At 37.9% G+C, this 24,970-nt stretch overlaps 4 protein-coding genes across 5 annotated transcripts; 1 reads left to right on the top strand and 3 right to left on the bottom strand.

Moving 5' to 3' along the window:
• Positions 1–629: 629 nt before the first annotated feature.
• LOC118274556 (protein ABHD11-like) lies at positions 630–2,216 on the bottom strand. Its single transcript, XM_035592115.2, has 3 exons — positions 1,584–2,216; positions 996–1,369; positions 630–901 (listed from the first exon to the last, which is right to left on the bottom strand). The coding sequence occupies exons 1-3, from the start codon at positions 1,995–1,997 to the stop codon at positions 742–744; spliced, it is 948 nt and encodes a 315-aa protein (XP_035448008.1). The 5' UTR covers positions 1,998–2,216; the 3' UTR covers positions 630–741.
• Positions 2,217–3,636: 1,420 nt separating this feature from the next.
• On the bottom strand, positions 3,637–6,013 carry LOC118275224 (protein ABHD11-like). 2 transcript variants are annotated; one of them, XM_035593125.2, is made up of 3 exons: positions 5,451–6,013; positions 5,071–5,228; positions 3,637–3,929 (listed from the first exon to the last, which is right to left on the bottom strand). In XM_035593125.2, exons 1-3 carry the CDS (start codon positions 5,871–5,873, stop codon positions 3,773–3,775), a joined length of 738 nt encoding a protein of 245 aa, XP_035449018.1. In that variant the 5' UTR covers positions 5,874–6,013; the 3' UTR covers positions 3,637–3,772. The 2 variants fall into 2 exon arrangements, with proteins under 2 accessions (XP_035449018.1, XP_035449017.1); XM_035593124.2 differs by having other exon boundaries at positions 4,861–5,228; positions 5,451–6,010.
• Positions 6,014–6,182: 169 nt separating this feature from the next.
• On the bottom strand, positions 6,183–7,706 carry LOC118275223 (protein ABHD11-like). The gene is made up of 3 exons (XM_035593123.2): positions 7,055–7,706; positions 6,537–6,904; positions 6,183–6,415 (listed from the first exon to the last, which is right to left on the bottom strand). The coding sequence occupies exons 1-3, from the start codon at positions 7,487–7,489 to the stop codon at positions 6,238–6,240; spliced, it is 981 nt and encodes a 326-aa protein (XP_035449016.1). The 5' UTR covers positions 7,490–7,706; the 3' UTR covers positions 6,183–6,237.
• Positions 7,707–13,433: 5,727 nt separating this feature from the next.
• On the top strand, positions 13,434–24,721 carry LOC118275168 (elongation of very long chain fatty acids protein AAEL008004). Its single transcript, XM_035593034.2, has 7 exons — positions 13,434–13,596; positions 16,692–16,766; positions 17,637–17,827; positions 21,419–21,559; positions 21,891–21,996; positions 23,828–23,961; positions 24,473–24,721. The coding sequence occupies exons 2-7, from the start codon at positions 16,706–16,708 to the stop codon at positions 24,647–24,649; spliced, it is 810 nt and encodes a 269-aa protein (XP_035448927.2). The 5' UTR covers positions 13,434–13,596; positions 16,692–16,705; the 3' UTR covers positions 24,650–24,721.
• The last annotated feature ends 249 nt before the right edge of the window (positions 24,722–24,970 follow it).

The raw sequence follows: 24,970 nt of genomic DNA on the forward strand, positions 1-24,970 counted from the left end.
ATGGTTAACTCCGAGTCAAGAAATTCGCTGGTGTTTCACAACCGTGCTCGGAAAGCACATAAAGCCATCGGCCCTGCGTCTTATCTCTCTTTGGTCAAAGCCATCTACCGTCTCATCAGATTAAAAGAGTGGAGGAACAGAGATTAAACCTGTGTTTGTAAACACACAAATGCAATATAATATCTCCTGCGTAGTGGGCTGGTCTGGTCGGGCAGACTGGCCACCATGACCGAAAACAAATTTCACAGGAGAAAGTGGGAGAAATTGGAAAAAGTGGGAGAAGGAATAAAGATACAAAGATAAATTTCGTATTTACAAGTTTAATTCCTTAAGTTTTAGAACCAATATCTGATAAAAAGGAGCACATATGACAAAAGTACCTACTTTTGAACATAGCATTGAAACGTGAAGATATGGACTTCGCACAAGTCCATGAGGATTTCCATCGCTTAATAAAAAATAGGTAGATACTTCGGACACTCAGCGTATTTTGATACCTATGTAGGATTTCATACTTTTCGCCTGATTTTTCAAATGTCAATGTGATAGGGGCGACTGTATAGATAAACTGGACATGATTTCTGATTTTGTACAATTATTGGGTGCTACTTACTAATAATAAAAAAAAGAAAATATACACACGTTTATTAAAAAAAATAACAACATTCTAGTAAGCAAACTATAGCACCACAAAAGCAATCTACAAAGGAAGCATATATTTAACTTTTCCGTGAATAAATTCTATATTTGAGCCTTATTCTTAGCGTTATAACTTAAAAACTGCACAACACTGTCAAAGAAGGCATTTGGCTGCTCATGGTGGACGTTGTGGCCAGCGCCCTCGATGTAAACCAGTTGCGCTTTAGGGAAGAGCTTACGAATTTGTGTGAGGTCGTCTGGTCTGAAATAATCAATTGAAGTTTTATCAGTAGTTTTCATATAGTACATTTTAGTATGTTTAATGTATAAAAAATAATTCAGTATCTCAAGCTTACGGAATGAAAGGTGATAGCTTGCCGCCGATGAACAGGGTAGGGCCATTATATATTTTGCCCATCATTTTCGGGAACGAAGAGATCTTGGGGAAGTTATTCGCTATCGCTTCGACATTACACTTCCACCCAAAGGATTTATCAGGCAATTGTCCAATATTCATCAGAATGAAATACATCTCCTGATCGTTTTGGAATAACTGTGATTCTACCATCTTACTCTTCGCTGCACTCTTTGCTTTATTTAAGGTGTCCAACCCCGTGAAGTCGACAGTTCTCATGACTTCCATAAGTTTCGGAAAAAAGACACTTAGCGTGCTCGTACGTTTACGCACCGGTGATATATCTACTACCACTAAATTCGCTACCCTGGACGGCTGTAAAATAATGATAAGAAGTTAAACAGCTAAAGTTTAGAGTAATATAGATGAATCTTGTCATTACGAAGAAAACGTTTTAGGTTTATGATCTATAGGACTCAAGCGCTCTTGTACATATGCTACCAATATATTAATGTACCTACTTGTGCATGCTAGTAGGTACGTAGGAAAAGAGAATCAAAAAAATAAAAACGTCCAAAGTATATCCAACCTCCGCTAGAGCCAGAGCCATCCCCGTCCTCCCTCCCATACTGTGCCCGATAATACTCGCTCTTTTGATTTGTAATTTGTTCATCAACTGAGTGACATCCGCAGCCAAGTCGAGGTAGCTGTGAGCGTCACTGTGGGGACTCTCCCCGTGGTTACGAGCATCTATAGCCACTACAGGTTTGTTTGTGTATTCAGTGATCTTCTTACACATACTTTGCCAATTTCTGCTGGAACCAAGCACGCCATGGAGTACTAATATTGGTTCGATGTCGGGCGTGAGGCTAGGACCGTGGATCTTGTGCGCCAAGTCAAGTCCCGTGGCTCGAGCTCGAATTATTTGCTTCAAACTACATTGTTTCTTTATGCTGACGCAATGCTGAGAGTTGAATTTACTGATTGTGCATAGTTTATCCATTGCTTCATTGTATTTGTATCAAAATACGGATGTTTGTACAGTCAAATATTTCTTGTCAATTTAATACGTCATTTTAGGTCCGAGCAAAAATATTACCTAATGCAAAATTGCTTTTATTTATTTTTTTATTTATTTTACAGAATAAACTTAAATACTTGCGTGTAATAAAATAATTATCGTGAGACATGTTATTATATTGATAAATATATTGCTCAGTCACCTGACCTACCTATTTGAGGAACATTATGTTCGTAACAGTTGCTCCCACACAGCGGTTATATCGTGAGTGACCCGGTTGTGGCCACTTTAAGAATTTTGTCGACTTTGAGGCTTTCTTAGCGTATAGTTTTTGTTATCACAAACATATTTCTTGTAAAAAGTCATTAAACATGTATTAACCTTGCCTAAGAAAACCCTTTTTTAAAAGAATGTCCAATAGAAAAATAACTGTATAAAAAAGAAAAAAAAAGGGAGTTTGTGCCATTTTTGGCCAGATTCGTGCCATTTCTAGCCACGGTCGTGTGCCAGTTCTGGCCATCAAAAAATACAATAAAAGTATTCAAAATTTATTAATTAAATTTGACATTTTAGAAACAATGGTTTTCATTTAGTTTGGAAAATATGAAATATTATTACTTCACTTGAATTTAACTTACAAATAAAGAGATCAACATTTATACGACGTTGGTAAAAGCTGCAAAGTAAACTGACCTCCCCTTTGTGTGAAGGCAATTTATTGCATCTCTGAAAATGAAAAATGTATTTGTTGATATGTAAAGCCAAGGAAAAATAATAAATAAATTACGATAAATGACTAGAAGTGGTCTATGTACAAAAGTTTTGGCCAGCCATGTGGCCAAAGATGGAGAAATTCATAATTTTGTCTCCATTAGTGGCCACCTTCTAAAAACCTCACTTCAGAAACATATGGCGACAAAATAACTTTAGTTCCACTTAGACAATATATTCTTCATGTAGTACTAACATAAACATCCAAACAATAAGCAAAGATTTAAAAAATAAAAACCAAATCCTCACCCGCTCGCCTTAGCCTTTTTGTTAAGATCTTAACAATTTCACCCTCAACTAAAAAGAATGACTTGTTGCATCGAAGTGAAGTTTGACACATTAAAGCTGCCAACGGTATCAGTATCTACAATATTCAATATTTTAAGTACTGTACATCACAGAGTAATTTATTTGTCCATGCCTTAGTTATAAATATTTGAAGGCCCAAATGGCCACAAAGGGGTCGATGGCCACAACCGGGTCACTTGCCCTATAACGTTATACAACAATGTGTAACAATAACATTTGTGTTTAAACAAATTATAACAGTTGTTGTAGAGTATGTTACATGCTGTTATAAATGTTACAAAATGTTGTATAACGTTATATAACTGCTGTGTGGGAGCACCATTAACATGCGTGTATATGACAGAAAATTGATCTGTGTGGGAAACTAACCTGCGGCCTACAAGTCGCCAGTTGACCGGTCACAACTTCACAGGACGTCCACTGCTGAACATAAAATACTTAGGTATATACCTAATTAAAATAGTAAAACTCAATTTTCACAGATTATAGTGGTAGGTAATGTTAGTTTCATGCTTTTTCAGGTAGACAATGAAACTGGGAACTTTTTACATACATTTATTAAATAATTCGTGAAATATCTAACAACTCTCATTTTCAAATACATAATATATACTAACAAATCAATTCGGTAATAAATTATCTAAAATGATTGCATGTTACTATCAGAACCAGGTCCATTATGCTGTCGGGATCTTTGGTTGGTAGAATAAAAACTGTGCGATCGTATTGAAGAATGTAATTGGGTCTTCTACATGGATATCATGTCCAACACCTTCGACGTACACCAAGTATGCGGAAGGGAACAGGGTGCGGATGCCATGCAAGTCTTCAGGACTGGAATCAAAAGAATACGTGCAACGTCACGCTTTTTTATACCCGAAGGGGTAGCCAGAGGTGCACATTACCTCACGTAATGCCACTATACAATGTACACCCACTTTTCACCATTTGTGTTACAAGTCCAATGTAATAGGGGATGAGTCTATTGTCATATACTGGGTAAAATTCCAGACTCCTAAAATTCCAACTAGTGGGCTAATACCGTATTACGCCACCCAAGGGAAGAGTAGGCGTAGTGAGTGAATGTATTCACATATACCTAACATATGGAGATTCTTGCTCGATCTTCTCTATAGGAACTTTGGAACGAGCAAATAGCTTCACTAGAGGACTGATAGAAGACATTTTTAATATCTTAATATTTGCTTTGACGTTTAAAAGTGCCGTCCTGGGGGCTACTCCTGAATCCAATTCCGATCGATCGACATCTTGAGTTGCAACACTAGCGTCCATTGCATCCGTATTGCGTGGATATTGAATAAACTAAATGTTATTGAGTTTGGCTTTATATTCCGTAGTCTGAATGCTATTTTAACAGCTACGATTGGGTTTGTATACTTTCACATTTAATAATAATTGAGATTTTATTGCATGGATTGCATTAGCGTCAAGAGTAAGCGCCCCGGTCTAACCCCCAAAAAGATAGCTTACCATCGTCTGCTCGTGTTTCATAAAAAATTTAAATAAATGATTTTGACTTTAACATTGAAACTGTCTAATATCAAGCACGAGGCTTCTTCTTAAATCATAAGGTGTTAGGTAGAACGAGGTGCTGTGCTGCTGATTCAGGTTAGCAGAAACACGAGCGCTCCAGTTGGAATGCTCTTAAGGTCTTTAATGGATAAAGCTAATACTACGATAATAAAAGGGAACGGTTTTTACAACTTGTAAATAAATAAAACAAAATACAAAGTGAAAATCTTACGGTATAGCGTATGACAGCCTGCCTGCGACGAAAAGCGTAGGGCCCCTATAAGTTTTTCCAGACATATCGGGAAATGAGTTGATATCGGCAATGGACTTCTTTAAGGTTTTAAGATTATATTTCCACCCTATGGACTTATCAGACAACTTTCCAATATTCAATAAAACATTTTGCAGTTCATGTTGAGAATGGAATAAATCAAGTTCTAACATTTTGTTCTCAGCAAATTCCCTTGCCCTCTTCAAACTCATTCCTTTTATGTTGATTTTGGACATGGCATCCACGATCTTTGGATATTTAACATCCATAGAACCTGATGTCGACACTGGTGATGTATCTACGACGATCAAACTCGCTACTTTGGATGGCTGCAATACAAACATGTGTAGGCAATAATTGAACAGATAAGACATAAAACACAAGGTTATATTGTAAGGGTAATTATATAAATACTTTAATAATGTAAGTGCCTTAAGAGAAAAGAGAGGCTGAAGGTTAGAACTTTTGGAGTTGTATATTTTGTCTCACTACATGGGAAATAAGTCACGACTCTAAAAATACTACAAAAGCTGTAAATAAGTTCACCAAACCTCGGTCAGAGCCAAAACCATCCCGGTCTTGCCGCCCATGCAGTGGCCTACAATAATACTCTGCTCAATAGAAAATTTCTTCATTAACTTGGAAACATCTGCAGCCAGGTTATGATAATCGTGGCCAAGCGTGTGGGGGCTATCTCCGTGGTTGCGAGCGTCCACTGCTATCACAGTTTTATTTGTAGACGCTGTTATATGATTGCACATATTTTCCCAGTTCTTTTTACTTTCGAGACAGCCATGGAGCACTATGATTGGCAAGCTGCCGGGGGTCGGACTGGGCCCGTGGATTCTGTGAGCCACGTTAATTGCTGTACATTTTTCTCTGACTATTTTCTTTGACCGGTATATTGATATTGCTTTTATGCAATGCTGATACTCGTTTCCCAATTTACGAATTGTTAGACCTAAGACATCCATTATATTTCTAGTATAGTAATTGTTTTGTGGCTTCTCTTATCTTGTTAATTTTGTACAAATATTTTTATATATTTACTATATTTTTACAAAATGGAAGAGTGGCGGCAGATTGAAAAATGAAGTTGTCATTATGGAACCAAAGAGTACACGCATTACTCGATGAAGAACGCACTGTGTGAGCAAATACCTAGCCATAAAGAAGGTTGCGTGATAGAGATGCAGCATCGGAGAAAAACAACAATGGCTACCGACTACTAAAAAATGATACAAACCAAATTTTATTTATAAATAATGGAAATAAAATAACAATGATGTAAAATATTTGTAATAATACACTTATTAACAATGTTTAGCTAACATAAGATTAAGACAAAGCGGGGGGTGGGCTGAAATTGCGTTTATAGTGATTGGTTCTGATAAAAGATATGGTTAACTCCAAAAAAGACGTCGGATCATCAATATGGACATGATGGCGTGTCTTGGGAATGTACGTAACCACTGCCCTTGGAAATAAATCTCGAATATCTGGTAAGTCATCGGGCCTGCAAAAATGGGTTAGTTGTGAGGTATAACAATTTAAACTTTATGAAAAGGAGGGAAAAGAAACGACGGGAAGGAAAGTGAGATCATTCATTCAGTTTAAGGAAAGAAATTTCAACTTACGGAATCAACTCCGACAACTGTCCTCCGATGAATAACGTCGGCCCAAAGTATTTTTTCCCTTTCAAGGATCTGGGAAAGTCAGCCATAAAATAGATATGTTTCATCAGTGTGTCTATATTGGCTGTCCAACCGATTGTGTTGTCTGCTTTTATTTTAATATTCGATATAATACCATTTAGCAGGTAATCGTCAGATATTACAGTTTTCAATTGATTCTTAGCTTCTCTCTTAGCAAGATTCTCTTTTCTTGTCTTTTTAAAATCAACAGCTTTCATCGCAGCCAATATTTTCGGGTAATCATCTCTGTAGTGTACTGACATGGACACAGGAGATATATCAACAACTAGTATACCAGTTACTTTTACAGGCTGAAAATATGAATCGGACACTAAAATGCTACGATAAAAGCTTTTAAAAATAAAACGTTCGTAAGCATGAATGCTTATGAGTTCGTCATTGCTATTATCTATCAGGTAGTTATAATAAACAATTTAATTTATCAGCAGATGTTACCTTACCGACAATAGAGCTAGACACATCGCTGTCTTCCCTCCCATGCTATGACCGAGTAAGCTTGCTTGTTCAACGCCTAACTTTTCAAATAAGTTCGTAATGTCTGTAGCCATGTCTTCGTATTTGTGACAACTCGTATGCGGACTATCACCATGATTTCGTAAATCTACGGCCACTACCGATCTTTTTGTGAGGCTGAATATAATCTTTCCTATGGATTCCCATTGCTTTTTGTTTCCCAATAATCCGTGAAGTAGAAAGATAGGCGGTTCTTCTGCCGCACCTTCGCCAAGTATTTTGTACGAGAGGATGACGGACTTGTTACGGATCCTATGTGAGTATACAACTTGTTTGAGCAGCCCACTATGTTGAAACACAATTGAATGGAACCTCCCGTTCATATTCAAGGTGACAGGACTATTCAGTAATACTTTACACATTCATTATGATTTACTTTTACTTTATTTATGATTGATTTGTTTTTATTTATAAGAATTTGACATTGATAGGTAAATAACCGTAGACTAACAATATCCATAAAGCCGTGACGTTTTTTCCAAAATAGGTTCTGCGACTACACAAGTTACTTAGTTAAATCATTTCGGTGTAAGTTTATCGCTACCGCTAAACCTTAAAGAGTTGTGTAGGCAGGCGTGCTCTATCGTGGCTAGCACATCGTCAGCGTCACGCTTGGCGACCATGGCCAAGATAGTAGATTATGGCCAAGCCTGGCGTCTATGGCCAAGCTTGGCGACCATGGCCAAGCTTGGCGACCATGGCCAAGCTACTGTGGTCAAGCTTGGCGACCATGGCCAAGTTACTGTGGTCAAGCTTGGCGACCATGGACAAGCTACTGTGGTCAAGCTTGGCGACCATGGCCAAGCCTGGCGACCGTGGCCAAGCTACTGTGGTCAAGCTTGGCGACCATGGCCAAGCTTGGCGACCATGGTCAAGCTACTGTGGTCAAGCTTGGCGACCATGGCCAAGCTTGGCGACCATGGCCAAGCTACTGTTAAGCTTGGCGACCATGGCCAAGCTACTGTGGTCAAGCTTGGCGACCATGGCCAAGCTTGGCGACCATGGCCAAGCTTGGCGACCGTGGCCAAGTTACTGTGGTCAAGCTTGGCGACCATGGCCAAGTTACTGTGGTCAAGCTTGGCGACCATGGACAAGCTACTGTGGTCAAGCTTGGCGACCATGGCCAAGCCTGGCGACCGTGGCCAAGCTACTGTGGTCAAGCTTGGCGACCATGGCCAAGCTACTGTGGTCAAGCTTGGCGACCATGGCCAAGCTTGGCGACCATGGCCAAGCTTGGCGACCGTGGCCAAGTTACTGTGGTCAAGCTTGGCGACCATGGCCAAGTTACTGTGGTCAAGCTTGGCGACCATGGCCAAGCTACTGTGGTCAAGCTTGGCGACCATGGCCAAGCCTGGCGACCGTGGCCAAGCTACTGTGGTCAAGCTTGGCGACCATGGCCAAGCTACTGTGGTCAAGCTTGGCGACCATGGCCGAGCTTGGCGACCATGGCCAAGCTTGGCGACCGTGGCCAAGCTTGGCGACCATGGCCAAGCTTGGCAGCCATGTCCAAGCTTGGCGGTCATGGCCAAGCTACTTGGTCAAGCTTGGCGACCATGGCCAAGCTTGGCGACCATGGCCAAGCTTGGCGACCGTGGCCAAGTTACTGTGGTCAAGCTTGGCGACCATGGCCAAGTTACTGTGGTCAAGCTTGGCGACCATGGCCAAGCTACTGTGGTCAAGCTTGGCGACCATGGCCAAGCTTGGCGACCATGGCCAAGTTACTGTGGTCAAGCTTGGCGACCATGGACAAGCTACTGTGGTCAAGCTTGGCGACCATGGCCAAGCCTGGCGACCGTGGCCAAGCTACTGTGGTCAAGCTTGGCGACCATGGCCAAGCTTGGCGACCATGGTCAAGCTACTGTGGTCAAGCTTGGCGACCATGGCCAAGCTTGGCGACCATGGCCAAGCTACTGTGGCCAAGCTTGGCGACCATGGCCAAGCTACTGTGGTCAAGCTTGGCGACCATGGCCAAGCTTGGCGACCATGGCCAAGCTTGGCGACCGTGGCCAAGTTACTGTGGTCAAGCTTGGCGACCATGGCCAAGTTACTGTGGTCAAGCTTGGCGACCATGGCCAAGTTACTGTGGTCAAGCTTGGCGACCATGGACAAGCTACTGTGGTCAAGCTTGGCGGTCATGGCCAAACTTGGCAACCGTGGCCAAGCTTGGCAACCGTGGCCAAGCTTGGCGGTCATGGCCAAGCTTGGCGACCGTGGCCATGCTTGGCGACCATGGCCAAGCTTGGCGGCCATGGCCAATCTTGGCGACCGTGGCCAAGCTCAGCGACTATGGCCAAACTTGGCGACCTTGGCCGAGCTTGGCGGCCATGGCCAAGCTACTGTGGTCAAGCTTGGCGACCATGGCCAAGCTTGGCGACCATGGCCAAGCTTGGCGACCGTGGCCAAGTTACTGTGGTCAAGCTTGGCGACCATGGCCAAGTTACTGTGGTCAAGCTTGGCGACCATGGCCAAGCTACTGTGGTCAAGCTTGGCGACCATGGCCAAGCTTGGCGACCATGGCCAAGTTACTGTGGTCAAGCTTGGCGACCATGGACAAGCTACTGTGGTCAAGCTTGGCGACCATGGCCAAGCCTGGCGACCGTGGCCAAGCTACTGTGGTCAAGCTTGGCGACCATGGCCAAGCTTGGCGACCATGGTCAAGCTACTGTGGTCAAGCTTGGCGACCATGGCCAAGCTTGGCGACCATGGCTAAACATGGCAGCTGTGGCCAAGCTTGGCGACCATGGCTAAACATGGCAGCTGTGGCCAAGCTTGGCGACCATGGCCAAGCTTGGCGACTACGGCCAAGCTTGGCGACCGTGGCCAAGTTACTGTGGTCAAGCTTGGCGACCATGGCCAAGTTACTGTGGTCAAGCTTGGCGACCATGGCCAAGTTACTGTGGTCAAGCTTGGCGACCATGGACAAGCTACTGTGGTCAAGCTTGGCGACCATGGCCAAGCTACTGTGGTCAAGCTTGGCGACCATGGCCAAGCTTGGCGACCATGGCCAAGCTTGGCGACCATGGCCAAGCTACTGTGGTCAAGCTTGGCGACCATGGCCAAGCTTGGCGACCATGGCCAAGCTTGGCGACCGTGGCCAAGTTACTGTGGTCAAGCTTGGCGACCATGGCCAAGTTACTGTGGTCAAGCTTGGCGACCATGGCCAAGCTACTGTGGTCAAGCTTGGCGACCATGGCCAAGCTACTGTGGTCAAGCTTGGCGACCATGGCCAAGTTACTGTGGTCAAGCTTGGCGACCATGGCCAAGTTACTGTGGTCAAGCTTGGCGACCATGGCCAAGTTACTGTGGTCAAGCTTGGCGACCATGGCCAAGCTTGGCGACCATGGCCAAGCTACTGTGGTCAAGCTTGGCGACCATGGCCAAGCTTGGCGACCATGGCCAAGCTTGGCGACCGTGGCCAAGTTACTGTGGTCAAGCTTGGCGACCATGGCCAAGTTACTGTGGTCAAGCTTGGCGATCATGGCCAAGTTACTGTGGTCAAGCTTGGCGACCATGGCCAAGTTACTGTGGTCAAGCTTGGCGACCATGGCTAAGCTTGACGGCTATTGCCAAGCTTGGCGACTATGGCCAAGATAGTAGATTATGGCCAAGCCTGGAGCACATGGCCAAGCTTGGAGGTCATGTTCTCCAGGCTTGGCCATAATCTACATCATATCTATCATGAGTTTGGAAATGTATAGCATGTAAACCCGAATATTTATCAATTGATTGAATTAATACACGAACTTGTTTTCGAAATGTAAGTAGACATACCTACTATACAGCTGCATTCACAACCACTGACTTATGTAATAAAATAGTTATAAAACATTTTATTGGATTCACTCTTGGAGTTTCAGAAGCATAAAAATTAAGTTAGTATAAAAAAATGAGTAATTTGAACGTTATAGTTCATAGAATTCGATATTTACTCAGTACATACTCTATATTTACAACGAAGATAATACATAATTATCAATGAAGGTGTTGGTAACGATCGTTTAAGAATCGTAAGAATGGTGATTGAAGGCCTTTTATGCCTAAAATAGACATGTAATGCATCAAATAACGTGAGTTTACACAATCTAAGAATTACTGTTTGTACTCTTAAATACCGTAGGTATAATTTTCAATCCGAAACAGAAGGTTCTATATATTTTTTTATGTATGGCTTCGTAACATGTGTTTTGTGGGTCAGTCTACCTAAGTGGCTATATAGGTATGTAAAAATTCTAATCTATTTAATTACGTATATTTATTTAAATTAACGACTTTTTAAATCTAATTACAACAATTTGCACATGAAATTGATTTGTTTAATTTATGCAGCTGTACTCGTCATTTGATTTCGAATTACGAATTTACAATTAACATTAGTTACGAAAAAATTGCATTAGGCATATAATAAATATTACCTGTATGCCGTTTATTCCATGAGTGTAGAGAACACAATATTTATGCGATAAGAAGAAATATCCAAATATCCAATCCCTAAAAGTTCGGCAACGCACTGGAAACTTCTCTGGTGTTGCTAACCTAATCTGACCTACTTAGGAAAATAAAGCGTAGAAAATGATCTACAATAGATGATGATCTATCCATGATCTAAATACAGGTACAACACACAAACACTGGAATCCAGTGCGTCCCAGAGTCCCAGAGTCCCAGAGAAGAAAATAACTGTCTTGGATCTTGTAATAATATAAAAGAGAAATATCCGCGAGACGCGGGGAAGATAGCTTGGAGAAGCTCATTGTTTGGGGGAAATGTCCCAACCAGATGGCCTGTCTAGCTCGAGACGAGAACAATCCACCATCGAAGTTCTACACCACAATACAAAAGGCCGCAGACAGACGCCGATGTAGACAATTCTTCGAGTAGTATGTAGTGTAGGTCCTGGTGTAACATATTTGTGTGTTTACGTATTTTCAAATGGCCTAAAGTAAATACCAAAGTGTTGAGTCATGCTCCGTACACGAGTCCCGTATACCACTTCAAATATGAATAAAGCACGCCAGTGTCATACGGTTCATCGTTTCGTATTCATTAATTAAATATCATAATATTGTTATTATTACTCTCATATGGGGTAGGCAGAGTTGTAAGCTGATGACCAATCACAATATTCTACGTGTCGGTAGATTTCGCTTTGGATTTTTAAATTAACTGTAACTGACAGTTGACAGCCTCACACAAATATGGCGCGAATTTATTTCGCACTAGCTGTCCCGGCAACCTTCGTGTTGCTTCAAACTTTTTTCTCACCTTTTAAACCTTCCCTGGACTTCCACAAATAATTCAACACCAAAATTTGCCACATTGGTCCAGCCGTTCTCGAGTTTTAGCGAGACTAACGAACAGCAATTGTTTTTATATAAGAGATAGAGATCTATATAAATGTAACACATTGGATCAACATTCTGTAATTTTATACACAGATACGCGATGGGGTGTAGAAATATAATATTCGCATGAATTTTATTTCGCTGTGCGGACAGGCTCTTGAACGTTTGTGTACGCTAAAGGTAAGAGTGGTAAAAGCATGCAATTTAGGAAGGGATGAAGGATCAAAGAGTTCTCCCTACTTTTTTTACTCCCACTTCCACTCCCAATCATTTCGGGATTGTAAGTAGATGACTAGTAGTAGCTGTTGAAACTTTGTTTAGTAGTCCCATAAGGAAGTCTACAAAACTAAACTAATTTTATGAATGAACCATAAAATAAAATGACTACTTGAATGTTTATTTTAATTCTTATAAGAGCTAACTGTACAGTTTGTGTCCTACTTAATTATTAATACAAATAAATGTTCTTTTGGAATCGGTTCACTTACGATAATTAGGTACATTCATGAATATAAATTCAATATACGACTCAATTACTAATGTCGTATCTTGTTGACTTGTTGACCCGAATGAAACTGAAACACGAGTAGGGACCGAGCATAAGGTCCTAAATTCTATTCTTGAGTTGGATTAACTGTAAATTACATCAGTTTGTGTGTAAGATATTCTAATATCATTGTTACCAATACGTTACGATAAATAAGTTACGATAAAAAATACTCTAGTAAAAAATATTTGTCTATATTAACAAATACTCAAACGTTACTCAAATTTAAGACGCTCTCAAGACTATTTTCAATTGCTACCAATATGTACTTTGTAAAATGACAGAGATAACACGATTTTGTAAGTACAAGTTTGACCCGAATTGTGAAAAAAAACCACGCAACTATGAACCCGCATAAAGCTAGTAAGAAATTTAAAAAAGTATAAATTAATAAGGGCACATAAATTACTGACCAATGACCACATAGAAGCGTCTTACACGAAAAGGTGGATGCAAGGAAAGTGCGTTTAATTAAATTATTCAGTGTTTTTAATTCGTTCACGCCGGGCGGTCGACGCGGGCGCATTGTGTGTTACCATTCTAGCCGAACCCTTGACTTGAGTCACACGTCCCCGTCCAGGTACCTATTTTATTTATTTATTACTATTATTATTTACAGTGGCAACTTTTTTATTTAATTCGAAAAATAACAGTGTTTGTAATTGCGCCTGTGTTGCAGCAATTGAAAAGCTGTTAGTTTTGTAGGTTTCAGTCCTGTGTTTTAGAAGTTACATTGAAGTTGATTGTAGATTGATTATAGTAAGTCATATATTTACAACGTAAAATACGAAATATTTTTTTTTAAATGAAATAAAAACAAACTTGAATCATCGGAAAAAAATAGTAGGTAGTAACCAGTATGCAAGTAGCAGTTATTTTAAAATTAATATGTGGAACTATACGTTTCAACATTTTGAATAATATTTACATTTAAACTAAAACTACAAAACTTACAAACTAACAAATAAAATAAGATTAATTGTCTACATAACATACAATGAGCGCTCTACTAGCCAAAGATTACTTCTTGCATCAAGAAAGACGCATTAGTTACTACGACTTAGGTATCTATTAATAAAATATAGAATCGTTTTCCTGCTTCAAAAAATCTGATTTGTGGTTTATGTGTTGACTAAGATTGACGAATATATCGATAAAGTATTCAACCTTTCACACCTACCTGTTAATGCGTTAGTGCATCGAACGTGCACTGATCATACACACGACGTATTTTTCGTCAGATGTGAAAAATAAATTATCTACTATATTAAACAAATATTTATCAATATTTTAAAGTTCGTGAGGTGAAGTCGAAGTTTGGGCGGCAATTTTCTTTCCACATTTTTTTTTAAAATTAAGTAAGTGTTGCAAGTTGTTTTTTCACACCAAATTGTTATTTGTTTATTTAGACGAGGTATAAAATATTCTATAACGTTTGCTGCGTACTAGGTAATGTATTAATTGTCATACAACATACGCCTATTTCTTTCCATGTCACTGAAATAAAATACTTAAAAAAAATGTACCTCATAACTTAATGTATTCTCGCACACAATATATTAGCTACGCCGCGTTCCGCCTCCCCGATGGGATTTTAATATTTCACCAGTTTGTTGTGCTCGGTTTATTACTAAACATTACGAAAATATAATTTATCTAAATAACATTTTATGTATAGTTAATCCAAATCAGTTAATTCTTTTTTTTTAATACCTTGCCCCACACTAGGATTATCTCCTGTGTCGCGGTTGCATTTACAAACATATCTACAGGTTCACACACACATGACACCCAGACCCTAAACAACAATTTGTGGATCACACAAATTCGTATTCTTACAAAGCATTTTTAAAGCTAATTTTTTACATTTGTTTTTTAATTAAACTTAATTTATGTGGTACTTAATATGTGCATATGCAAAAACAAATACATCATATCTTGTTACCTCTAGGTATACAAAATGTTACTCAATAGTTATATAAAATGTGACAAGGAAATGAGTGAAATGAACTGAAAACTAAGAAACGCGATAGGCACTGGATTACGTTCCGTTTTATCTCTTACGAGTACAACTGCAGATTGTCGTCAGATCCTTATGCAATTATTGTGTGCATACACTTTGTATAAACAAATTACGTATATCTCAGCACAGAGGCACCATTACATCAAGCTATCTTGAACTGCAATTCGTTTTATTAGATTTTCAACTTAATTGCAGAGCAATAAAGCTGTAATTTAATATTTAACGATCTGACATAGAATTATAAGCAATTGTTAGTCAGAACGTTATCTGACTATCCATAAGTTTTAAAGACATTTGTTACCAAATGATATAACACTGATTTTCACATGTTTGTATTATGTATTCATCGTTTAAAATCTTGATGACAAAATTACTGCACATACTGGCTGTTTGACATTGCGATTGCGTTGAATCATTTGATTATTAACAAATAGGATGTGGATGGAACTATAATTATTATTGCTTCAACGGTGCCATACAAGATACATTTTTATTCAGCCATACTTGAGAGATTTAGGGAAGTAGTCTCGCATATGATAACAAAGACCGTATACGACTCTGAAATTCTAAAAAACTGCTAATTTATTCAATGCAGAAAACGCACGTAGACGTTCTATATTTATTTAAATAAAATTAGGTTATAAGAGAACATGTAGTAAGTGATGTGCCTGAATCGAGTACGTACCATTTTTGTTTTTCAAATTGTGTAGTTTAGGTACATTCGTTTGTTTTTTAAGTAAGTAGATCACCTAGCATTGTCACCCTCCCATCATGATCCGGGATCATTAACCTGTTCCTTTAATTTACTGTTTACATTAATATTTAAATTATGACACTTCCATAGACCTTAAGGATTGTATAAATTAACTGTAATTTACAATTTGCCGCGTCATTCATAGAGTAAAGTTTACTAAAGAGGTTTTATAGTTCAGTAGTTCTCTTGTAGGCTCATTGGTCATTGGAGTGACTATTGTTATATAAATAGTCAGTATGTCTGTCTGTTTATTTATTCAACAGATATATGTATATTTAGGATGGTGTATCTTTACGTTTAGTGAGCTTGATTATGTAGCGTAAAACTTATTGTCATTCATTAGGAACGAACGAAAATAATAATAATAAATATAAAGTAAGCATCATTAAAATATTTAAAGTTCTAACCTGCGAACAGGTGTCTGAGATCAAGTATTTTTAAAAACTTAATTATAAATATCTGCCTCGTTGGTCGAGTGGTCGCAAGTGCGACTGCGGTACAAGGGGTCTCGGGTTCGATTCTCGGGTCGGGCAAAGCATTACTGAGCTTTTTCGGTTTTCCGAAAATTTCTTAGTAGTAGCACGGAGTCTGGAATTGTGTCCAGTATATGGCTATAGGCTCACCCCCTATTACATGGGACTTATAACACAAATAGGTGAAAAGTGGGTGTACATTACACACGATACAAGGCGTGCCGTTGCTTTTTTTTAATTTTTTTTTTTTTATCATAATTATGGTGCATACCTACTTGTTTCACAATGTCTGGATAGCCGCTATGTATCAGATAACTTTGAATTAAGAACGTAATGTGTAATGCACTATCTGTCACATAAGTTTATCGGGCACTTATATGGAGGTGGTGAAAGAGGTACTAAGTCTCGTTTTTCTTCTGTTTCAGAGTGAGCCAGCACGATGGGGACCTTAATCAGGAACATCACCAGCTACTACCACTTCGTCAATGATGACCTTGCGGGTAAGTAAATTATTTTAGACTAGATTTTAAGGCTAATCAGTATGTGCATCAGTCGAGAAGAACGATCTGATAGATCCTATTCCCTAATGCTAATTGATAGGTCCTATTTCCTAATGCTATTACACTTATACTACGTACTTCATGTACATTTACATATTATATAATGTACAGAGTATTATATACATAACAGTACATCATAAACAAACAACAAACAGAAATATATTTATTTCCATTTTGAATTAATTATACATTCTTATATACTAAGCTGATTGGAGCAGACATATTGAAATTTATTTATAGCAAGTAAACCTGCCTATTCTATTATTTTGTTATGTAAATGAAAGTTATTTTTGGATAATATAGGTCATAGGCACATGAAAATAAATAAATAACTCATTAATTTGTTCGCTGTAACACAAACGAATGTGTCTGTGTTTCAGTGAACTTTGCTGTGTGTGACGTGTGTTTATTTATCATTTCATATTCACGCATGTGTGTGTGTGTGTTGTGTGTGTGTGTGTGTGTGTAAAGGTACATGTCGTGAAAGTGAAACAATTTCCTTTAGGTCAGTGAGGTCTGATGCCAATGAATATTTCATGAATGCATGAATGCTCTTTCTTTATGTAGCTACTGGCTTTTACCCGCGACTTCGACCGCGTGGAATAATGATTTCTGGAAAAAATGGGATTTAAATTATTTATTTATTTATATTATCTTCAAAAATTGCCTTAAAGCATTCTCTGAAAATCAACCATAAGATAGTGCAGAGAAATAAAAAGCGGTTGGTGCGAAGCCAGAATAAGTCTTTTCCATTCTAGTCGTTTAGTTGAATATTTAATTTAATTAAAATGTTGTCTGTTTTTCTTTCAGATCCCCGGACAAACAGCTTCCCCCTGGTATCGAACCCGCTGCCCATCATAATCATAATGTACCTGTACCACAGATTCGTAAGATCCTGGGGTCCCGCGTATATGGCCAAGCGTGAGCCGTACAATTTGAAGAATCTCATCATCGTATACAACGTTGTACAGATCGCGTTATCGGCGTACCTCACAGCACAAGTGAGTGATAAGAGTGACATATTGATTTTTTTATTCATTCCTCATGATATATCCTAGTTTTACACATGTAAGTAACACGCTGGTAGATTAAATATAGAGATTGCATTGCCATATCGTGTTCGGTGATAGTTCTTAGAACTTTACGCAATTGAAACGTCAAATTATTATATTTGTAGGGCCCTTGAAAGTCTTGAAACGTATTTTTCTAAAAGATAGAGTTTAGCAAAATTAACTAATTTAACAAATCTATACATACATAGACACATACATATATAAGTTGGTACTCCTAATAGCTCATGGTAAAGTAATTAATTAGAGACAGTAGTAAAATCGTTAGTTTTACAGTCAATACTGCGCGGGCGCAGTTGCGTTCAAATTCCGTTACATTACGAAAGTATAATTGCAATCGTGAAAAGCGTAGGAAATGACAATTAAGTTATTGAGTCAAGGCAAAGGATACACAGGGCTACCACGATACTTAGTACTTAGTGCAATTTCGCCACCTCGCCACCTCACTACTTCGCTACCTCGCTACCTCGCCAACTCAAATCACCGCTTCGGTGTATTACAAACTATATGCAGTGAAATCGACCGAGCCCTTGCTCGCGTTTCCTTCCTAGACACATATTTTATGAATTGTTTTGTTTGTGTAGCCAACCGATTACTATTATTGTACACCTGCGTATATACGCATGTCTATCTCACAAATGTAACAAACTATTTTAAGGACAATACGAAACTGGCACTAACGGCGCATTCCAATAAACTACGGATCGTTAAATTTGCTTACGAGCCGTAGAATTTTGACATAAGCACCATACAAAATGTGTCAAAATTCTACGGCTCGTAAGCAAATTTAACGATCCGTAGTTTATTGGAATGCGCCGTAAAACAATAGTTTAATCAATAGTCTTGTGATTAATTATTTGTACAAATTATATCTTAGTTTCACGGCTTTTACTGTAACTAAATTCATAAACCTTGGTGGTACAAATTATTCTTGACAAAAAAACTCTGTCTTATAAATATAACTTCTTTTTTCGTATGATATCCTGTATCCCATGAGTGATTACTCTTCCATACAAAAGACATAAACGAGATGCCAAAGAGGTGCAATATGGCTGTGTCACTTTTTATATTTTTTTAATAGTCTTCTGGCGTCTTTAAATTACCTAGTAACTATAATTACTTTTTTAAACTGTGAACAAGAACATTTTTCGTGATACAAGTTGATGATGACAAGCAAAACTAGCGTAAACCTACATAATTTTTGACCATTATAAATAAGTACCTAGCTTGACTTTTTAGATTCCAAAATAATCACAATTATGCGAAAAAAACAACTAATTGTATTGAATAATGTAGTTGGTATTTTGTACTGTTCCATAAAATTAAATTAAATAAATAAATTAGTTGGTTAATTAATTAAATAAATATTCTTCGCCGTGCTCATGAAAAAAAATATTTAGAATTTCAAATTAGGTTCTTTTTAAACTAACTAAAATCTAGGTATTTGTCTACAAAAAAATGGCTACGCCACGTGAACAATGAATGTAGACTTGTAGATTAGTAATTATAATAACACGTGACTAAACACGAGTTAATGTGCAAACCTCTATTTTTTAAGTCGGGAAATATACCTAAAGCCTTCCCCTAAGTCTGAAAAAGATTATGCTGAAGACCGCATCAAAATCGGTTCAGCTAAACGTGAGATAATCGCGCACAAACATACATACATATACATAGGTCAAACTAAGAACCTCCTTTTTTTAGTCGGTTAAAAACGATGATAATCGCATAATGAATCGGTTGTTAACTGTGGATGGACTATCTGTACCTACTGATCCAAATACGATAGAGTCTCATGGTCGATCTATAGAGGCCATAGTGAAACGCAGAAACTTTACCAAAAAGCACATAGTTATTTGATAACGCGTGGCGTCAAGTGATAACCCTATTCACATAATAACTCAACTTGCACTCTAACCGCCGTACTCAGAGTCATTTAATGGTTACTTAATTAATCCAATTCTCAGCAGTTGTTTTCGGAACAAAATGTTTAAGTACTAAAGAATAGTTTAAGTAACCACTAAACCATCGGGTTTCTTTGACCCTAGGAGGTAACTTTGGCCCAAATTCTACAACCAATAGGAATTGAGAACGAAACGTTTAATAGTTTTTCATTGGTCTAAAAGTTAGGGTCAAAGTTACCCTCTAGGGTCAAAGAAACCCGATGTTACGGAATGTCTCCGAGTGCGGCGATAAGACACTGAACGTCATCTTAGTAAAGTGGTTACTTACAAACCTAAAACCGCAGATGAAATGAAAATGCTTACTTTGTCTCTCATCTTACTTAATGTAATTTACAAGTACGATTAAAGTACTTGTACTTACTTAAGTTTCAAATATAATGGATTTGTTGCATTTTTATTATATATTTTATTAATGGGTTATTTAAATTGTTTATAAATAAACACAACACAACACTGGCAGTTACCCAAAAAAAGAAATATAAAAGAACGGAAAATTATCTATACACATAAAATTTCCATGTCACAATGTTAGTTACAGTACTCTTGCCAAACGACTTTACCAATTTTTACCAAATTTTGTATGCGTATTAAGTAGGTCTGGGAATCGGCTACTGTCTATTTTCTATAAATAATTTATTAGGCAAAACAACGTCTGCCGGGTCAATTAGTTTTTCTTATAACATTTTAAGGGCCTTGACCAGAAACAAATCAATTATTAAAACCTTACATTAACAAATAATTGAAGGTATGTAACATACATACATACATAGAAACTTACTATTATACATTACGTCATCATGTGAATATAACCTTTTCTACAAATAACGAATGAAAAGATTGGTAATCCGTGAAGAGCAAAACTTTATTTTATTATATTTTTAGTAAACATGCGTTGCCAAGGTCGTTTGGTGACTTTTGATGACTATCCACTGCCAACCAAGCTTAATGAATTATTATGTTACTTGAAAGAGACCTTCTATGTACTTTATGTTAAATGTTTTCTTATTGCTCAATGTAAATATGAGTATTTTCAAAGCAATTTAAGTGTAGATCTTTTCGTACTTTACGACGAGGTCGATTCATTATATACACTTTTTGCTGTTAAGTAGTAAAACTAAAATCGGTAAGAAACCACAACAAAATATGGAATTTTAATGAAAAAGGAGATAATTATGCAAGTTATTTAATTTGGGGCTTTTTTATGCAAATCCGTTTAATTATTAATAAACGTTTAAAACTTTAAATGGCTTTTTTACATACATAATCTCACGCCTGTGTCCTATGGGAGTAGGCAGAGACAATGAAACACCAATTGCTACGAATCTTACATACGTCTTTCGCTTCATCAACAGTCAGACTTTTCATGCATGCTTGTCGATTGCGGATACTTTGATTTGACCCTTCTTTAATAATATATTTAAGTCTTTGACTGCCAATAGAAAACTGTTGAAGGCCAATCCTCCGCTAACGTCGGTCACCGGTGACACCCATGGCGTCTAAAGTGTTAATTATGTCCTATACTTTTTTACAAGTTACATAAATAATCTGTTGTTTGCAGTGTCTGACCAGGCTGTACCTGTCGGGCTACTACAGCCTCTGGTGCCAGAAGATCATCTACGAGGACACGCCGCTGGAGCGCGTCGTCGTCAGCAGGGTCTGGCTGTATTACATGATCAAGGTCCTTGACCTCTTGGACACGGTAAGCACATAACTCTGTATTATTTATAATTGCAATTTAGGTATATCCTAAGTAGATTAATGTTAATGAAAACCAGGTTTAAGTTAAGGCAGAAGGACCGGATAGGTTACAGCTAGGCAGATAGATTTTATTTCTCTGAAACGGTTTACAGAGACGGACCCGCTAAGTAGCCTGCAGCCTTGGATCAGAACCGGCCTACCTGGAGGTAATTTTGGGAGGCCTAAATTCAGACGTCTTGTGCTTGTCAGAGTTTAACTACATTAGTTAGGAAAACCATTAGATAGTAAATTAAGATTGTTAATTGTAATCCTTGTGTGTTGTCTATTCGCAGGTATTCTTCGTGTTACGTAAGAAGTTCAACCAAGTATCGTTCCTACATGTGTACCATCACTTGGGAATGTGCCTCCTCGGGTTCATTGGCACCAAATATGTACCAGGTACGAACATTTTTTATTTTGTATAATATGTATTATCATTGATGTGTGCTAATAGTTAGTAAGTAAATCTTTATTGTTTACGCTTACATCTATCAAATGATAAATCAGTCATTGATCTTTTGAAAAACATCCACTTTGGATTCGAAGAAACAGCATAAATGACATCTAATAATCATCATTATACTATCTATGATATCTTTATGGGAAATTCAGTACAATGATAGATTGAGATCCGGGAAAGGGCGAGTACGTGTAAAACATCTGTGAAATTGTATACTTTTTTATACCACGGAAATAAATTAAATTCCCTATAAACATAATTTAAGTACTGAATCGATTCTGATGATGTTCGCTACAGCTGTGGAATATACCTTGGAAAATACTTATTCAAAAACTCAAATTTTCCCAAGTCTTTATTCCATGTGGACGAAGTCGGGGGCAAAAACTAGTATTCTATATTCCTTGACGTAATTAATAATAATTAGTATGCACATTGGTAAGTAAAGGTATGACTAAATTGTGACGTCTCAAAAATACGCAATCGTATTGAAAAAAGCAATTTTACATAAATTTAATAAATTATGCACTGACCGAAACTGAGTTAGATTTTCGGTGAATATATTACATGTAAAAATAGTTAAGTTATTCGTGAATTAAATTATTTTCTAAAAATAGTTATTCATGAGTTACCAGTTATATGAGCAATATGCTGTCTCAGTATACAGTGGCGTTAAGTGCCGTAATGTATACCCCTGCCTACCCCTTCGGGGATAAAAAGGCGTGACGACATACCAATATACAATAATTTATGTATGTATAAACATTTAGAGAGTTAAATACATTAACTCCTCATAAGTGCTGAAAAGTCATTACTTAATCATTAAGGCGTGACGACATACCAATATACAATAATGTATGTATGTATTGTATGTATAAACATTTAGAGAGTTAAATACATTAACTCCTCATAAGTGTTGAAAAGTAATTATCTACTTAATGTTTAAAAAAATGCATTTAAAATTGTATAACAACGAATGATTAAAAAATCTAATCATTTAAAGTAACTTCTCGTTAATTACCTACTACATATAAAACTCAGTAATTTCCGCACATAGTTGTAAGCAAATTATCTACTCTTGCACATAAGCAAAACCACCAACATTATTTAGGTACAAGTACAAGGTACTTAGGTACAAGTAATGTTGTAGTTTTAATTCATGTGCAAGAGTAAAAATTGCGGCAATGTGAACATCCTATCGCGTGCAGTTGCATGTGCCCACGAAGGAAGCCACTTGAACACTTCAAGGATTTGTTAGTAATCCTTACAAAATGTTAATCAATCGTGGTTTGGTCGAAATTCCAAATCCGGTGGCTTTTTTTAGGGGTGAAAATCATCCAATGACTTCTCCCGCCTTGGTCGAGGCGAGAGAAAGTGTCAGACTCTTAATGACTAAAAACCACCCCGTTCCTATTCTATGTATGTTTATTTGTGCGCGATTATCTCGCATTTGGCTAAACCGGTATTGATGTGGTTTTCGGCATAGTACTTTTCAGACTTGGGAGGAGGTTTAAAGAATATTACCTGACTTAAAAAATGTAGGCGGTAAAAAAGTTTGAAGACCGTTCCCTCTTTTTCAAATAGCTTAGTTCAGTAAAAAATCGTCTCTAAGACAATAAACTTGTTTCTTTCTTAATAAGGACTACTAATACTAGTATCTTTCGAAACGTGGATATCCTCTACCCCTATGATGTGAGGTGACTGTTAAGAGTGTCAGTAACACGACCTAAATGTTTCGATAGAAGTTCTCAAAACAAAATATCTGTTCCGCAGGAGGACACGGCATAATGCTGGGCTTCATAAACTCCATGGTGCACGCAGTCATGTACTCTTACTACCTGATCTCCATAGTCCGGCCGCAGTGGGTGCGGCAATGGTGGAAGAAGTACATCACACAACTGCAGATTGTAAGTCTTTTACTTAATAATTGGACAATCCCTAACACAACGTATAAAAGTTATCGAGCAATCAAAGTACCTACAGAATTAACGAAGCGGATATTTATTAATTAACTGTAGGTTCATCCATTAATTGGTAAACAACTGAGTGCTGTTTCATCACCAACAGTAATCCAACTCGTGACTAATGGATTATTAAAAATATGCAGCTACTTTTTTATACACGTAGTAGTACCGCGATAAACGAGCAGACGTGTCACCTGATGGTAACACTTGAAACACCAAAGTCGTTACAAGTGCGTTGTCGACCTTTTGGGAGTAAGGAATTTAAGGGTTGTTGGGAAATCGGTGATTGGGAATATTGCGAAGGGCGGAATTGGGCCTCGGGTAACCTTACTCACACAATGCAAGGTTTTCGGTAAGGCCGGGGTATCACTCCGGTCGTGCCGGCTCATTCGTGCCGAAGTATGGTTCTCCCACACTTAGCAACTTTTTAACGTTGAACATTTTAATATTTCAGTTGCAGTTCGTTATCCTGATCTTACACTTCGGCCACGTGCTGTTCGAGCCCTCGTGCGAATACCCGAAGTGGGTTTCCTTCATGTTCCTGCCGCATAACATATTTATTTTATTTTTGTTCTCCGATTTCTACATCAAAGAATATATCCTTAAGAAAAATAAAAATAAAGCTAAGTAGATAAGTATGCATAGGTAGTGAATATATTATTATTATTAATTAATTATTTTAATTATAAAATAGTTTTAACGATACTGTGGTTTTATTTCGTTTTTTTCATACATGATAATGTCAATCTCATACACCATAACTATTGTTCGTAACGCTAGCTATCATGGTCATGGACCCCTATACCTACTTATTATCACTATGAGGCTATGATGCTGGATTAAGATTACAGAACCATTAGGATTATCATGCTTTCGATAATATCGAGACTTAGAAATCAGAGAAATAAGTTGTATTATACATTTTGTAAAAAATACAAAATACACATAGATT

Source organism: Spodoptera frugiperda, chromosome 11, assembly GCF_023101765.2.
Source record: "Spodoptera frugiperda isolate SF20-4 chromosome 11, AGI-APGP_CSIRO_Sfru_2.0, whole genome shotgun sequence".
NCBI lineage: Eukaryota > Metazoa > Arthropoda > Insecta > Lepidoptera > Noctuidae > Spodoptera > Spodoptera frugiperda.